This window comes from Cebus imitator, unplaced genomic scaffold (genome assembly GCF_001604975.1).
Source record: "Cebus imitator isolate Cc_AM_T3 unplaced genomic scaffold, Cebus_imitator-1.0 Scaffold43, whole genome shotgun sequence".
Lineage (NCBI taxonomy): Eukaryota > Metazoa > Chordata > Mammalia > Primates > Cebidae > Cebus > Cebus imitator.
This window is the reverse complement of record NW_016107358.1, coordinates 2,840,124-2,857,807: the sequence shown is the minus strand read 5'-3', so window position 1 is coordinate 2,857,807 and position 17,684 is coordinate 2,840,124. Positions and strand designations below refer to the sequence as shown.

Sequence of the window (17,684 nt, the reverse complement as noted above, 5' to 3'; positions counted from 1 at the left end):
AAAAAAAAAAAAAAGGAGTAATTTGGAAAAATAAAATATCCAATCAAGATTTTAAAACTGAGGGAAGAATAATCTCATATTTTAATACTTGGACTAACTAAAAAAGATTGAGAGAACCTGCACAGGATAAAATGAGAAAATTAACATTATTAGTATCTTGAGAATTGCAGAGCACTTATGTTTTACACTTAAAACTTAGGGACTAGAGTTAACATGAAATTAGAACCTCCAGAATCTCATTATCTTCTTGTCCACTTAAGGTCTCTTAGGCAGCCACACATCTCTGCGGATAGTTCCTTTCTTGCAATGCAACAATAGCCTCATATAATTAGGAAAGATGATCACAGATTTTTTGTTATGAGTTAGGTCATTTTGCACTTTCTAGGTATATTATGTGCCCTATTGTGCTCCTAATATCATAAACGTTTACTTTCCTGAAAGTATTTCTCAAAGGGAGCGTATTTTGGAAAGTGATTACATAGGCTTGTAATCATCCTTGTTTTCAAATTTCAACTTTGCCATTCAACTAGAATAACCTTGTGCAAACCATGAGCTGATTTTCTCATTTATAAAATGGAAATAATACTGTCTGTGATAAAGGGAGCAAAACACAAGACATACTGGTTTCTTTGCTCTGGACTCAAGTTCTCTTCTTAGTTTCAAAATTTTAAAGGAAAAACAAAAATGTTTCATGGGACCAATCCTTGGCAAGATAGGATATTGACCATTAAAAAAGAATTCAGTGGAGTTTCCAGATGGATCTCAAAATGCTGCTGGCCAGTTTTAGTCCACTTCTTTGTAATGTTCCACGTCCTGCTCAGACCTTCATAATAGGCCCCGAGTTAGGATGTGTTAATATTTCTGAAATGGCCGCAAACTTAGGTTCTCTCTGCACCCTTACTCTCAACACACATCAGACACCTCCTGCTACTGTGAAGTGTTGCTCATGGCAGCGGGGAGGCAGGCATATTATTGTCACTGGGTGTGTACTGTGTCCTTGAGGTGATTCCTGATGTGTTACTATATATACATTAATTGACTGTGGAAAAACATTATATACATTTGGCATGCAAGGGGAGTGGCTGTGTACCACCTGGATGGAGCATTACGGCAAATGTGGGAACTCTTGACAAACCTTCTAGACAAATGTATTTCTTAAGGAGAAATAAGTAAGCATAACATTTTGTTAGTAACACAGGCCTATTTCTGTGTTAAGATGTATAGAAAGAGGAATTAACAACAAAAATAGAACACAAACTAAGGAACCAGAGAAATGGTTAGGTTCATTCCTTCATGAAGTTAAGAGGGCAATTAATTCCAGCATTTCCTGGCAGCTGAAGGAAAGAAAATGGTAAGGTCTTGAGTTCTCATTGCCATAAGGAAAGCAGTACAAACATTTGTCTGGAGGGGAAACTGCTGGCACTGTCTAGTAACCCTTAATGAATTTCAGTGATAACCAAGGCATGTCATTAGGTTAGACTGTTGCAAAATATACTGTGTATTTTCTTCCAATACATGTGTTATATGGCATTGCCTGTGAAAGCTAAGGACGTAATATCAAAGAGGTAGGTAAGTAGCAGCCCAGGCAGTATTGCTTTCTGATGTTCTGGCCTAATCTCAGATAAAGTTCAGCAAAGCAAAAAGACGGGATTAACCTATTCCCTACATATTCTCTCACAAATATTAGAGGTCTCGAGACCTTTTGGAAAGTATTAGGTCACATAAACCATGAGCATATTTTGTGACAAATGGATACAGTTCTAATTTCCACGTTGTTGCTCTGTGATTTAATAACTACAAGAGTAAGCAGCAGAATGAATACTGTGTTCTGAACATTAAAGACTGTAACTTGGATTCTTAATACAGCCGTCAAGACATATCTCTGTGGGTGGCTGCTGGCAGTATCGCTGCATTGTGACTGGATCTTCAGTGGTGCCTCTGGCCTAGTTCTGTCAAAAAAAAGATTTTTGAAACTTCTCAAATACATGGATAGGTAAAGTTTACACCTGGGTTAATGAATCAAAAGTACTAACACCAGGAAAAATAATTTTTTATCACAAAGAATAACAAAACGATTTTCATTTACAAGCATTTCAAAGTAGCATTTACCTCCTTGTCAGTGACGCGACCACAAATACATCTTACCACTGGTTCTATAGAATGTGACCATAACTCACGAGAAGGCTTAGGAATCACATACATACTCTCAGTTTTCAAGCTCAGTTCTGCCATATTAGGATAAAAATTTAAACTAATGCCTTACAAGTTTTTCTTACCCTTAGTTTTAGAAGCTGTCTTTTTTGAGCTAGAGGTCACCCACATTTAAACTTTCCTGATACTGTATCCTATTTGTGAACCTTTAACAATTTTTGTAGTACTTGTTTGAACCCTTAAGTCTTCTACACTTATCAACTGAGTCTAATACTGTCTAGTATTAGACTAAGTCTAATCAAAGAGGTAGGTAAGTAGCAGAACATGACTGTTTTAGTTATCACAAATCGGGTGACTATTTTAAAACATATTTTACAATATATCTGTGTTATCTATAAGCACATGGTAGCTATTTTGATTTGATAAATATATTAATTCTTCAATTGGACATTTTAAAAAACATAAATTGCTCTATTAAATCTTTAGTAAGTAAATTCTTCTAACTTTTTGATACAAGAAGATTCTGAACTTGAATTACACAAAGGATGAAAACCTAGCTTAAAATAAAAGTATGGGGCCTCACACTAGGATCAGTCTGTCAGCACTGATAAAGAAAACAAATGCTAACATGATTGAAACATGTTCTTGCCTATACATCTTCTGAAGGAATTAAGAAGGCACACTACACTCTACCTAACTTTATATATTCAATAATCAACAAATATTTAGTAGGGATCATTTATGAGCAAAGTTCTGAGAGGAGTAACAAAGTGAGTAACAGGAGTTTATAATCAGATGGTAGATGGAATTAAAATTCCTTCCAGTTCTAAGACTTAGTTATAACTTTTGAGTAAGCCTCATATGAACATGTTAGCAGCATTAATGAAAATGACAGCCTTGGCAGCAAAGTGCAGTTAGAAAACATTTTTTTATGTATTTTACCAAGAAAAATAACAAAATGTTTTTGACAAGTATCACGATGTGAAAAAAAGCACTGGTTGACCATGGAGTACAACTGTGAAATGCAAGGCATGTGAAATTTAAGCATTCAGGGAAAAGCCACATTAAGAGCTTGTTAGCCCATGAATCTGGTTATACTATGGGGTCAAATAATGACCCTAGGTACACAGGTTTCTCTTTCCCTCATTAAAACAGAAAAAAATTTAAAAGATGCTCTCCAGTAATAGAATTATAATGTGATTTAAATATTTTTTAATTAGTCATCTACACAAATGACCTTTGATCAAGCACAGGCAAAATATAAGTTGCAATAATATCTACATGTAATGTGAAGGTTTTAAAAAAATAATACAAAGTTCATTCACAGTGCACATGTGAAAACAAGGTAAGTTTTAAATATTTAAACAACATGTAGCCAGGATCATTCACAAGGTAAGCATATTTTAAAGTACATTTCCATACTGCTTAGCTATTACATATATCAGCTTAGAGAACTGAGATAAAAACCATGACTTTGATCCCCTTTATTAGAAAGCAAAAATACCATATTTCTTTCCTCAGATACACACATCTAGAATAAATAAATACAAAATAATTAAAGATTTTATCTTTCATACCTATACTCTGACTCTTATCCTATGTAAAATTCCAACATGTGAGGTCAGGAAACACCACTCTCTGCTGTGTTTCCTACTTATGTTTACACCATTCATTTGCATTTGGAAGCTGAGTAATTTGCAGAAAGAAGTCTGATGAAAAAAAGTGTGGAAAATGGGAATACAAAGGGAGGGCAATATAATAAACTACGAGAAAGCTGATTGTTTCACCTGCAACTATAACCCAGTTTAACCACAGCACAGTCGGTTAAACTGGGAAGCTGCAAGAGCCACTATTTCCTACTGCGCACTGCCTAGGTACACTGATTTTTAAAACTGAAATCCCGACCAAATTAATTTTGGATATAATCTATTTACAGTTGTTCAATCTTCCATACAGAGCTTTGTTCACTCCACCCTTTGCAAGTTCTGACATAAAACCAAATGCTTGTGTGGCTAGTTCGAATTTCACTTCTGTCTATTTAGTGTCTTGTTGTTTAAATTTGAATCATTTCTAACTTTTGAACTACAGACACAAGACACAAGATTTACTGTTAAGACTGAATTGTATTTTCTTTCAATAACATCCACACTTAGTAAATACCTAGCTTTCAAGGAAACATAAAGCATGCTTAGGATAAGATCAGCTAAAAATAAGGAAAAACAAATCCATGAAAGAAGCCACATTACTGTGGGGGATGGGGAAAATATCAGGACTCTCATGTGGGACATTTAGTAATATTAGTTGTTAACATCTATTCATATAAGATACAATATTGATTTCCTCAAAGAAATGAAGATCTCCCTCCACCTCTTTTTAAAACTTATACAAAGGGATGTAACAATAGTAGTGACTAGTACCAGCCTTTTCCTTGGGAGAAATCTGTGGAAATACAGCTGAAGGCATTTTTTTTTCTGTCTATAGTTGACAGAATTAAATACTGTCCTGTTTTATTCTTTAGAAATAGATATGTAGTTGTAATTGTTATGCTTTACAACTGCAAAAATATTCATTCGCATGCATTAACCCGTAAGCACTGGTTACAGGGGTGTGCCCAGTAAGGTGATCTCCTAATCTGTGAATGGAAGGTAACAGAGCTCTCCTCCCTTTCTATTCACTGCCGTCCCCAGACCTAAAAAATAGAAAAGGTTCCTGACTATGCGCCCGCCAGCGCATCTATGCTGCTTAAAACTGGACTGACTTTTCTTATCAAACAGTATAAAACAAACATGTGCGGAATTTCCAGTTTCTGAAGTATCTTTTCACATCCTACGACCTTGAATACCATCTGTCACCTCTTGAGGGATCACAACAAAGCATGTGTTGATGTAAAACAATAAAATGAGAAGTAGCAAGGGAGCTCTTACCAAAAACAATTCCAAGAAAGTGATAAGATTTAGCAAACTGTGAAACAAAAAAACATCACACAACAGACATTTTTACTAACAAAGTAAAGGCTTAGTGAAAAGGCAGCAAATGAGATAGATATTTTAAGTAAAAAAAGCATTTCTTTGCTTAAATGTCCTTTAGCCAATTAAAAAATACTTACTTAAAACACATGAAAATGTTGTGAGGGTAGTATTGTAATTAAAATATAATAAATTAAACTAATTTTTTCTTTATTAGGCTAACGGGGGATGGTCAACATTACTCTAATTGTTGAAATAATTCCTATTTAAAATAGCCTTAGGAAAGAAGGCCTTTTTCTGATGCCTGGTTGAAGTGTTTGATATTCTAAATGAAATTTGTCAATTGATTATCCTTAATCTTCCTCATCTTGTGTCATAATCCAGTGGCTCTGTCAATAGGAAAAAACCCACTATTAACAGAAAGCCTAACTTAAGTATACAACATCTAAAATAAATCAATTTTAAATGGATACAGATAGCGAGAAAACAGCAACTGTATCAAATAGGTAAGCTGATACTGACTTAACTTTCATGGCAAATTTCTTTGCTGGCTATGAAGGGTTGAAATTTCTTTCACTCAATGTACACTGAGCTGTTATAATCCAAATTAATCTGTTTAGGGGTTCTTCTTTCTTTTCTTTCATGTGGTGAATGTAAACTGAATTGTCATGATCAGATAGTTTCCAGGAAGAGAATACTACAGACACACACAATGATTTCGCAGGCTACTATGATTTTATATACAATTGATAAGTTTTAAAAAATTGTCATATAAGATTTCAAAACACCTAGCATTATATTTCTGGAAAAGAAACTGACATCGAGTAACCTCAGTTAATCAGTTAAACTACTGCCACCATAAATAAGACAACAAATAGAGAGCAGGTTTCTTATCTCCAAGGACTGAACCTAATGGCCATACCAATTATTATTCCAATGTGTCACTTCAGTACAACAAAATAGGATGTTAATCCATTCCCACTGTTCTTCCCATTGAAAGGCAGCTGATGGTTAAAGCGCCCATAACACACATCAATTATTTTTATCCCATGACTTTATTGTATGTTTAGAAAGGTGGAACAGCAGAAGAAAAAGAGGCTGGACAAAAGACTCTGATGTTTTCTTTCTTCAGATGTATGCAGAGCTGAGGATTCTGTAAAAATAAACCCATTTGACAAATTGAGGTGGGGAGACAAATGCAAATTTTCTAAACTACGTTTATTACTGCATGATCATAAAAATGAAGACACCTAACTGCTTGTTTGCTAATTTTACTAAACTTAGTCTATCACCTACCATAACAATATTAGAATGATTTTTTAATCAAACACAAATTAAAATATGCTAGAATTCATTTCCTGTAGAAAAAAGTTAAAAGATATACTAAAATTAATTGGGGATGAATCTCTGTATGGCTGTATAGAGTATAAACATCTTCAGCAAATATCAGAATAAGTTACTTAGGAATCCTATACGTGTTAAAACTATAATTGAGAAGGTATCCCTTAGGTAAGAAAAGGGTCCTTGGTAACTTTTATAAAATGGTCAGAATGAAGCAAGGTTACCATTCTACCAGATTAATTCTTTTAAATGAATCTGCAGGGTAGAAAACAGATCATCTGTCCAGTTCACAGATACTTTGTAAAAGTTCACAGAGTCTTAAGTTACAAGGGTGGAAAAGGGTCTTAGAGACTAGTCAGGTAGCAGCAGCAATGGCAACTCTGATCAGCTGAGGGGAGAGACACCAATATGTGAAACACCGGTTGGTTTTCAGCTTCCTCATTTTGTTTAAAAAAAAAACAACAACCAGAAATACAGCTCATGCTTTTAATGGGGTTTTTGTGGCTTTCATTGATTTTTTTCCCCCGCAAAGCACATACAGATCGGTAAACAAAATGATCATGTAAGCTCTGGTGCTAAAGGAGAGATCAAGAAGGTACTAAAAATGTTTATCTCAAATAGTAAAATATTCATGGTAACTATCACGACTAGGATGATATCGTGACACTTAATGGTTTTAAAATAAAATATTCATACACAGAAGATGTAGAAAACATTTATGAACATGGACACTTATAAAACACAAAAATTATGGCTTGTGTTAAAGATGATTATCTTTTTTTGTATATTTCCATATATCTGTCTTAACTTTTTTTTTGAGACAGTCTCTCTGTCACCCAGGCTGGAGTGCAGTGGCACGATCTCAGTTCACTGCAACCTCTGCCTTCTGGTTCAAGTGATTCTCCTGCCTCAGGCTCCCAGGTAGCTGGGATTGCAGGTGCCCACCACCCCGCCTAGGTAATTTTTTTAATTAGTAGAGATGGGATTTCATCATGTTGGTCAGGCTGGTCTCCAACTCTTGACCTCAAGTGATCTGCCCACCTAGGCTTCCCTAAGTGCTGGGATTACAGGCATGAGTAGCTGCACTGGCCTGTCTTAACTTATTAAAGAAACAAATGAAACAAAGTAACAAAACTTTCAAGTTTTCTAAGTCTTGTTTCTCTCCTTCATTGCTGTCATACTGTTCTGATTGATGCACCACATTAAGCTGTGCTTCTCTTTCCACCTTGCTTTCTCAAACACATTTTCCTGACACTAGAGGAAAGTAAGTAGTTTGGTTTAAGAGCCTTTTCTGAACTGAACTGAGTGTAGCTAGGGAAAGAACCTTTGACATTTCTACTCCTTCTAGTTCTGACCCTGCTGCGGCTGTCTGTAGGGTAAGGCTCATAGACAAAAGTGACAAAATATTTGAAGTGATAATGACTTAACTACAGCAGTTTTCTTTTCTTGACTTTTTTTTATCAAAGCAAATGCCAGCCTGGACAACAGGGTGAAATCCCGTCTTTACAACAAATTAAAGAAATTAGCTGGGCATGGTGGCATGAGCCTGTGGCCCCAGTTCCTTAAAGGCTGATGTGGGAGGACTGCTTGAACCCAGGAAGTTGAGGCTGCAGTGAACTGTGATTGTACCACTGCACTCCAGCCTGGGTGTCAGAGCGAGAGCTCATCTCAAAAAAAACAACAATAACAACAAAACAATATGGGTTAAAGACTTAAATGTAAAACCAAAAAAAAAAAAAAAAAAAAGGCAACTGACTTATTACAATTCTTCAGCAACAGTGAATTGATTATACTACTAAAGAAAAGGCTTTAAATATGTATTTTATTAGGAACATGCTTCTAATGCTAGAAAACAGAATCAGTCAAAAAAAGTAAATGCATTAAGAGGAGTACTAAATTCTAAGGCTATATAAATTAAGCAGGAAAAAGGCTTATGTAAATGTTTTTAAACAAATTTAGAGATATGGATTAAGAACAATTATTAAAATTTTAATTAAGTCAAATAAAAATTTTGCAAGTTAAATACTCAACATACACATAATTATTGATAAGACTATAGGCAATGAGGAATAAAACAATGTCAACTACAGTTCAATTCCTTACATGCAGAAAATATGAGTCACTTGCATATTACACAATATCTTAGCTATCTGTTCACCTTTGTTCTATCTGAAATGAGTTCTAGAGGATACTTTTAGTTCCGCCAGAAGGCAATCAAGTTATTCAAAGGAACATTACAGAAGTGAAATTCGGGAGCTAGTTTCAGAGTTTCATGCCAATGAAATTACAGCATAAGTAACAAGTGGGATGTAAGTGAAAAAGAATGATAAACTATTAAGGAAAGTGTAATTTTGTATTTAGTCAACACCGATACAGTTATAGAATTTTTACTCACTTAATATAATTTATTTCTCCTGATGAAGAGCTTCAATGAAAGCATCAAGTTTTTCTTGAATTTCTCTAACTTTCTCTGTGGAGATAAAAATAAAGAAAAACAAATTTATTTTTCAAAGGTATCACAAATCAGGAGATAATTATTTACCAAATGGTTGGTATACTTAACTATCTGGGGAAAGGGAAAAAACATGAGTCTCACCATATTACCTTTTATCCAAATCAAGTCCAGATGCATTATAGTAATAGCTCTCAAACATTTTTTGGAATTGGGAAGAAAGACTGATGGACCCCTTTGAGAATCTAATAAAAGCTGTGGACTCTTAACATGGAAAAAACATGTATTAAGTACATGTACAATTATGTACATACTTTTAAGGAATTCTCAGATTTTCTAAAGCCCAATCAAGAACCCACAGTTAGCAATGTCTGAAACACAGGAAAATATAAAACAATGAAGCCATTTAAAAAAACTAAAAGATAATATAGGGAGCCTTAGACTGGGAAATGACTTTTTAAGTATAAAGTAATAAGAATTACAAAGGAAAAGATCAATCAATATGGCCATATTGAAATGTATACTTTCACTTATATGTTATAAAATTAAAAGACAAAGGAAACTGTGGGAGATGCTTGCAACAAACATGAGAAACACAATGATTCTATAAAAACACACAGAAAAAAGTACTTTGCCAGCTATAAATAAGAAAAGTTTAAAAACACCAGAGCCACTAGAGGTAAATTTACATTATGTATTTTAGGTTTACATGTTTATAGACTTCTAAATGAAATATATAATCTGTCTAAAATGAGATTTCCTCCATAAGCATGAACTATTCACAGTACATGCCAATACCCTATGAAAAGTAGAAAAGTCATTATCTATACCACTTCATTGCTAACGTAGTCACACACCTCCTATTTTATTTTATATTTTGAGATGGGGTTCTTGCTCTGCGGCCCAGGTTGGAGTGCAGTGGTGCGAACAGGGCTTACGGCAGCCTCAACCTCCTGGGCTCAAGTGATCTTCCCCCTTTGGCCTCCCATATAACTGAGACCATAGGCACGTGCCACCACACCTGGCTAATTTTTTATTTTATTTTTTTTCGTAGAGACAGGGGTCTCACTGTTGCTCAGGCTGGTCCTGAATTCCTGGGACCAAGTGATCCTCCCGCCTTGGCCTCCCAAAGTCCTGGCATTACAGATGTGAGCCATTGTGTGTGGTCTCCTATTTTAAAACATAGGTTAAAGTAAGCATGATAAATATTTTTGTCCTTTTCATGTAATTTAACATATTAGTGGAAATTACCAATTAAGGTGTGTTGGCTGGTTCAAAGTCAGTGACCCAGGCAAAACTAGTAATCATTCTACTTTCTCTATATAGGAAAACTATGTAAGATGCATTTAATATTTGACATTTATATCTTTTATATTCAAAAGTAAATAATCTACAATTGAAGATATAAGTATTCCTTTTTATCAGTAAGGCAGCATTCGTGATGAGTACCCAAGAAAATGAAGAATTGTCCTTTTTATGAATTCTTATTAGCATTGCAAGAGCTCAACAAAGCCAACAGTGGTTGCATATAAAGAACATAACGTTTTAATATTCTTTTTCCAATAGTTCATTCTTTCATATTATTTTTCCAGTAATTTAACACTTCTAGGTTTCGCTGTGTTGGCCAGGCTAGATTCAGACTCCTGGGCTCAACTGATCCTGCTGCCTCAGCATCCTGAGTAGCTGAGACTACAGGCAAATGCCACTATGCCTGGCTGAAGCACTTCTAATGCTAGGTATTAGATTCAGACTAATATAAAATTTGTATGTGTGGGAAGTCCAATTGTTTTAATCAAACTATCTATTCAGAAAATATGATAATAATTATTATGAAGGCAGCATTACCCCCTTATATATAAAATTAAGCTAGAGAAACTTAAAAAAAAAAACTTGAACCCATCTCTTAGATTTTTAATCTCAATTTTTTGGTAGGCTCACTTCCATTTTTTAAACAGCAGACAAATCAGTAAACATTTTTTCCTTCCCCAAATAAGACCAGATTCTTAGTTTTAAAATTAATTCATCTAGTTGCTTAGAAACAGCTTAACCAATTTTTTTTTTCCAGTGAATGTAAGAAAGTTTCACATCAGTTCATCAGTTGAAGGAGTTTTAAAAAGTGGGGAGGTTAGGAGAAAGACATTTTCTAAATTGTTACCTATGATTCTGGAAATAAATGTGGTCTTCAAAAAAAAAAAATCATCTAACTTAAATCAGGCAATACATGGAAATCTCAAACAGGTGCTTCTCTCCACATTTCATTAAGAAATATTTCTACTTGGGAATGCTATACTGTATGAAGAGAAGAAATCCAACTCTATTTGATACACAATTTGAGTACAATAGGGCAGCCGCAAGCCAGATCTACCCATCCTTTTGTCCTATCCGTGACCTCCATCCTAAACTGGACGGACTACTGCAGGCATTCGGTGTAGCGGCCTCACTCCCTACAAGAGACTATTTCAGAGCAAGATCCAACTGAATTGAAAGATACCAAGAGCCACTCTGATGCAGGTGTCTCACTCTGTAAGCCCTAAATGAAAATCAAATTCTTCTAAAATTGAGAGGTAAACAGTTTTTTTCCTAAATAAAAGCAAAAAGACTATTTAATATAACACGAAAACCATGAAACGAAAAAATGCCAAATTTCCCTTAAATATTTACAATTAGAATATCAGGAGACAGTACTACCATGCCTTGAAACCTCAGGATAACAAAAGGCACTTAATTAGGTTAACAGGAAGTAATGGGGCAGGAGTGTGAAGGGAGGGGAGACTGGAGGTGAGTGTTAAAAGAGCAATTATGATAAATGTATCCTTTAAACATTATCTACAAAAACATTCATTTCTCTGTTCTTTCACTGTCGCAATGCACTTGATAAAGTGATATGAGAATGCAGGTGATATCCTACCTCTGAGAAGCATTCCTGGCTTACTCTCTCATTCTATGATGTATCTACTATGCATTTCCAAATTTGGTGTTTCATTTGGTTCTCATACAACCCTGCAGGTATCATTGCTAAATATGGGGACATTAAAGCCTGGAGAGTTAGCTTTGTCTACACTGCTCTAAGAAACACACACTACATCTGCTACTATGTTTGTTTGTTTGACAGAGTCTTGTACTGTCACCCAGGAGTGCCGTGATGCAAACACGCCTCACTACAGCCTCGACCTCCTGGGCTCAAGCGATTCTCCCACCTTAGCCTCCCAAGTAGCTGGGACCACAGGCATGCAGCACCACACCTGGCTAATTAAAAAAAAAATTTTGTCGAGATGGCATCTCACTATGTTGCCCAGGCTAATCTCGAAGTCTTGGCCTCAAGCAGTCCTCCGCAGTCAGCTTCACATACTGCTGGAATTACACGGCGTGAGCTACTATACCCAGTCTGCTACCGTATGTTAACTCATAATAAAGTAAAGCTCAAAGTGACAAAGCAAATGCTGTTATTTTAAGTCTATTTGGTCTTTTCTAAAGTATTATCTTTGACTTAAAATAAGATGCATTTCAGTAAAAAGGAACAAAATAGTTACTGACACCTCCTAAGTATTCCTATGCCTAAGGATGACCAAACAGTACATAATATGCTATCACATTCTGATGAAGATTATGCCTTCTTGAGGAGACTAAATATATACACATTTGGGGAAAGCCTTGGAGAAAAATACAAGAGGACAAAATGGGACAAAAAAAAAGCTCGGCATCTTCAGTGTCTAGAATAATGCCTGGATCACTGTGTATGGTCAATACATGATAAATGAATGAGGTTCCCTGAAATATGGCACAGAAAATAAGGGCTGTGGTTTTCAAAGAGAAAAAATAACTTTTCAATGTGAGAAAGCTTTCAAAGAGAAAAAATAACTTTTCAATGTGAGAAAGCTTTCAAAGAGAAAAAATAACTTAGGTGGCTTCAAGAATATTACACTAGAGATCAAGAGGGTTGAAGACAGGATCAGAAGAGCAAGAGCAAGCCGGGAAAAGGAGGCAAAATTCACATTGATAATGAAGGTCAAGGAAAGCTGGTGGGTCACACTTGAACCAGACAAGCAACACCGAACAGCATACTCAGGTCCAGCACCACAAGTGGGAAAAAAAATCCCTTCAGTTTAATGATTGCATCTTCTTATCAAGGCTGAAAGATACTGACTATGTATATATATATTCACTTGCAGCTTTAGAAACTACATTCTGATTTCATGCTTTTCTAGAAAGCTACATTAAAAATAAGCAGAATTATTTCTCATAAATTCATTCATCTTAAATTTTGATATAAGTTTCCAAGAATGTCTGTATACTAACTATGCCATCTGGCTGCACAGAAAACCCAAGTTATCCATAAACAATGAAGTTGAATGTTAGCAACAAAAACTTCCTACTTTCCGATCCTTCAAATTAACGCTTTGGTATTACAGTGCTTTAAAATTTCAAAAAATATTATTGTAACTATTTCATCATTAGAAATTACTTTCTCTCAGACATATGTGTACGGATCAGCATTGACTAATTATAAGGCAAACTCTCATTTCCATTAAATATTTGAATTAAATATTCATAAATAAAGAATAAAATTTGTGATTTACTTGGTAAGTTAAACCAACTCAGGAAGGGATTAACAAACTGCTATTTCTGTTATACAGAAATAGCTATTTCTACATGCAGTGAATACTGGGTCTACTTTCCATTTATCCAATGTTTACTTAAAAGATGAGCTATTTCAAACATCAATTCATTGTGCTTCTTGATTGAGTCATGAATATTCCCATAATCCCCAACTTATAAACCATCTCAGTGAATGAAGTTCCTTCTCTTTTTTCTTTTCTTCAGATGACTTGACATCCATTCATGTTTTGGGTCTCTTTATCTCTACATGAAATGATATTGCCACTCTCATTTTCTTTTTGGGTCTTCTGATACTTGCTCTAAAAGTCTCAAATATAGACTAATCTGTAATTAGGTTTTGAATACACTGTGAATACCAAAAGGCCAAACCCGGGAGAAGGTTCCCTTCAGTGGTTAATAACAGTTTAGAACAGGAACAAAGAACCACACACAAAACACTAACACATGCACTGAAATAAACCTTTTAAAACTTTTGATGTTTTTAAAGAAAGCAAGCTGCCAACTTACTGATGCAGTGTGCAAGCCACATATCCAAAGATCCAAATGTACCTTAATAGAACTGTTTTATAACATGTTGCATAAACACTTTGTGTTAAGTTTTAAGATATCCTCTAAGTGAGATTCTACTGTAAAAAGCTATTCAGTATAGTACTGAAAAGTAAAGGAATACTTCTTATTATGCAATATATATTGCTCATGAAAAGGTTTGCTTTTTATTAAACAATTACACTATGTAAGTGCCCTTTAGAAGTTCAACTTTTAAATGAATCTAGGGTTTAGGGGAAACCAGAAAAGGAAAAAAAAGGTGAACAAGAGACTATATTCAAGATTCTCAAAACTACAGTTAATCTTAGATTCAGCACAAGAAAAAAGGTACATCTTTTACGCTTGTTGAAAGGTTGATCCAAAGAGAAAGACAAAGGTATATGATTGAATCTAGCACTTATTTTTTCTGAATCTTAGCCCCACAGATTTTTTCCTTGAAATAGGCATGATTATTTTTAAACACTCAATGAAGACAAACAGAATATTCCTGCTTGTTAGAGAAGAAGAAGGCATCAATTCACATATCCAGGAAAACTGTTTAAGACTGGTATAGTACTTTTAAAGCTGAGGTTCCCAGATTTCTGGGGCCTGTAAAGTCTGGGTTATTTCCATTACTTCAAAAATTCAAAAGGAAATCTTCATTTGGACTAGAAACACATCCCCTCTCCTAACAACTACTTACTTACACTGATTAGAAACTATAACCGGTGGTTATGTTTGTAATTAAAAAAGCAACTGTATTGTTGTAGACAAAATCTTCTATTACATGGACTTCGCAGGATTAATAATCAAAGAAGAATTTGATGAAAAAAGTTTTTTAAGAATCCCTAGTCTAACGCTTTTAATAATCTATGGGGAAGTTATTTTATATGATTTTTACAGAGAACATATTGTAATGTACACCATTTAAAATATATGACAACGTGGTATTTGCCATTAACCTTATAACTGGGTAAGTCGCAGTCCTAGCTTTGTTATTTAGAAAATGAAGGAATCTATCCAGAAGAATTCAAAGTCCACACTAATTTAAAACTTGGGATTAAAATGTATTGTTGTAACTCATTACATAACTGCATCTTTTAAAACTATTAACCCTCTAGTAAAATGTGTAACCACAAACAGCCATGTCATTCTCATGGGGCTTCATAATTCATTTTGGAAAGATCATTTTAATAACATTTTTTCTGAGCATTATTGTGGAGAATAGCAATGACTGCTTGTATAAGTTCTCTACTTACAAAAAAGATTGTTATTTAAAATAACTCGACCTAGCATAGCACTGCTTGCTATGTAATAGATGTCCTGCAGATTTCCATGAATATTCATTCATTCATAGTTGAGTGATCTGACTTAAATAATACTTAATCATTAAAGATGATTATTAAAAAATTGCTAATTTATAACCCCCATAAAGTATAATTTAGAAAGAAAGTAGCCTTAAGAAAGTCTGCAAGGTAAATTACAACCTATGTCTGCTGAATATATCAAATGCTCAATAGCAATTTGTCGGTAAATCCAGCTTTTTAAAAAATGAACTCTTAACACAAGCATTTCTACCAGGCTCCTTTTGGCTAGTACAATCAAAACCTCTTTAAATACGTTCTATATATTTTAAGGCCTATTCTCCAAAAGGCTTCAGTATGAACACGAATTAGCCTTATACTAGGCTTTTATACTTATTGGACCACTCAACTTTCATAAGTGGATGGCAATCCTAATTTTGGCTTAGTTATGATTATGGCTCTGGTTTAACTAATAAAAAATAGTACCATTCCTGGTGCTTGTCAATGTCAATGAGTGTAAAATCTTGAACTTCTGGCTACCTGCTACTTATTAAACAATCAGCTGTAAAAATAAATAAATAAATATTTATGGGAGACCGTATGGAGGACATATAGTTCATCTATTTCTCTGGATACCGTCTATTTTATATTTAGATAAGCCCAACCAACCAGCTAAGTGTTTGGATAGCATCGTTTTTTCCCCATAATTCCATACGTTAGCCTACAAGAGGAACATTACTATAAAAGGCCCCATGATATTCATGATTATGTAGCCATTAGATTCATAATTATCATCTAATTCAGTATCTACTTTCAGGGAAATTTCTCAGTTGTGTGTACCACGAAGACCTATGCTTCTCCTAAGCAACTGCTGTTTTGTTGTCTGATGGTCACCATGAATGACGTAATGACCTCTGCTTTCCATTTTGCATCTGCCAGCCACCAGGAAACTCAGGGCTAAATTTGCAGCTTGCCTCTAGCAAAGTACCGTCATACTTCAGAGATACTGCAAGTTTGGTTCTAGACCAATAAAGTATATATACCAATAAAGTAAGTCACATACTCTTTTTTGGCTTTCCAGTGCATTTATGTTTATAGTATACTGTAATCTATTAAGTGTGTAATAGCATTATGTCTAAAAGACAATGTACATAACTTATTTAAAAATACCTTATTGCTAAAAATGCTAAGGACCATCTGAACCCTTAGCGAGTCATACTCTTTTTGCTGGTGAAGGGTCCGGGTCTGCTGTTGATGGCTGCTTGGGGCGGTGGTTGTTGCAGGTTAGTGTGGCTATGGCAATTTCCTAAAGTAAGACGACAATGTAGATTGCTGTATTGATGGATTCTTCCTTTCATGAAAGACTTCTCAGTAGCATGTGATGCTGTCTGATAGCATTTTACCCACAATAGGTAAGTTTCAGTAAATTTTACCCAAATTTACTCAAAGTTTTATTCTTTAGAAATTGGAGACAATCTTCTCAAACCCTGCAGCTGCTTTATCTGCAAAGTTTATGTAATATTCTAAATTCTTTACTGCCATTTCAACAATGTTCACAGCATCTGCACCAGATTCCATCTCAAGAAACCACTTTCTTCAACCTCAGACTGCTCTCTCCCAAAAAAAAAGAAAAAAAAGAAACCACTTTCTTTGCTTGTCCATAAAAAACAACTTTCATCTGTTCAAGTTTTATCATATTACAAGATTGCTAATTCTAGTTCTATTGTTATCCCTACCATATCTGCAGTTATTTCCTCCTAAGTCTCAAACTCTTCAAGGTCATCCATGAGGGTTGGCACTGACTTCTCTCTAGCTATTAAATTACTAGATAGCATCTTCTTTCAATAATGGCTATTTTACCTCCAACAAGAATTTGTTCTTTAGCATAACCACCTTCATCAAACACCTTAGTTAGGTCTTCTGGATAACTTGCTGTAGCTGCTACATCAGCACCCTGCATTTTTATGTTGCAGAAATAGCTTTTTTCCTCTTGAGCCTTATGAATCAACCTCTGCTAGCTTCAAATTTTATTCTGCAGCTTCCTCACCTCTGTCAGCTTTTGCAGAATTGGGGAGAGAGGGACTTGTTCTGGACTAGGTTTTAGCTTAAGGGAATGTTATGGCTGGTTTGGTCTTCTATTCAGACATCAGGCAATAAGGAAGGCTGTTCTGCTTTATTATTCGTATGTTCACTGGAATAACACTTTTAATTTCCTTCAAGAAGTTTTCTTTTGCATTCACAATTTGGCTAATGGCCCATTTTGACCTTCAACAAGCCTCCTTCAGTAAGCTTAATCATTTCTGGCTTTTGATTTAAAGTGAGATATGG

At 34.9% G+C, this 17,684-nt stretch overlaps 1 protein-coding gene across 4 annotated transcripts in view; it reads right to left on the bottom strand.

Annotated features, from left to right (window-relative positions):
• Positions 1-3,346: 3,346 nt before the first annotated feature.
• The window catches only part of OPA1 (OPA1 mitochondrial dynamin like GTPase), a 98,476-nt gene continuing 84,138 nt past the window's right edge, over positions 3,347-17,684 (bottom strand). For all 4 annotated transcript variants that reach the window (XM_017526648.2, XM_017526647.2, XM_017526649.2 and 1 more), the window contains 2 exons: positions 8,854-8,928; positions 3,347-6,270 (listed from right to left, as the gene is read on the bottom strand). In XM_017526648.2, the coding sequence (XP_017382137.1) occupies positions 8,864-8,928 (65 nt within the window). In that variant the 3' untranslated portion in view covers positions 3,347-6,270; positions 8,854-8,863. The remainder of the gene's footprint in view (positions 6,271-8,853; positions 8,929-17,684) is intronic.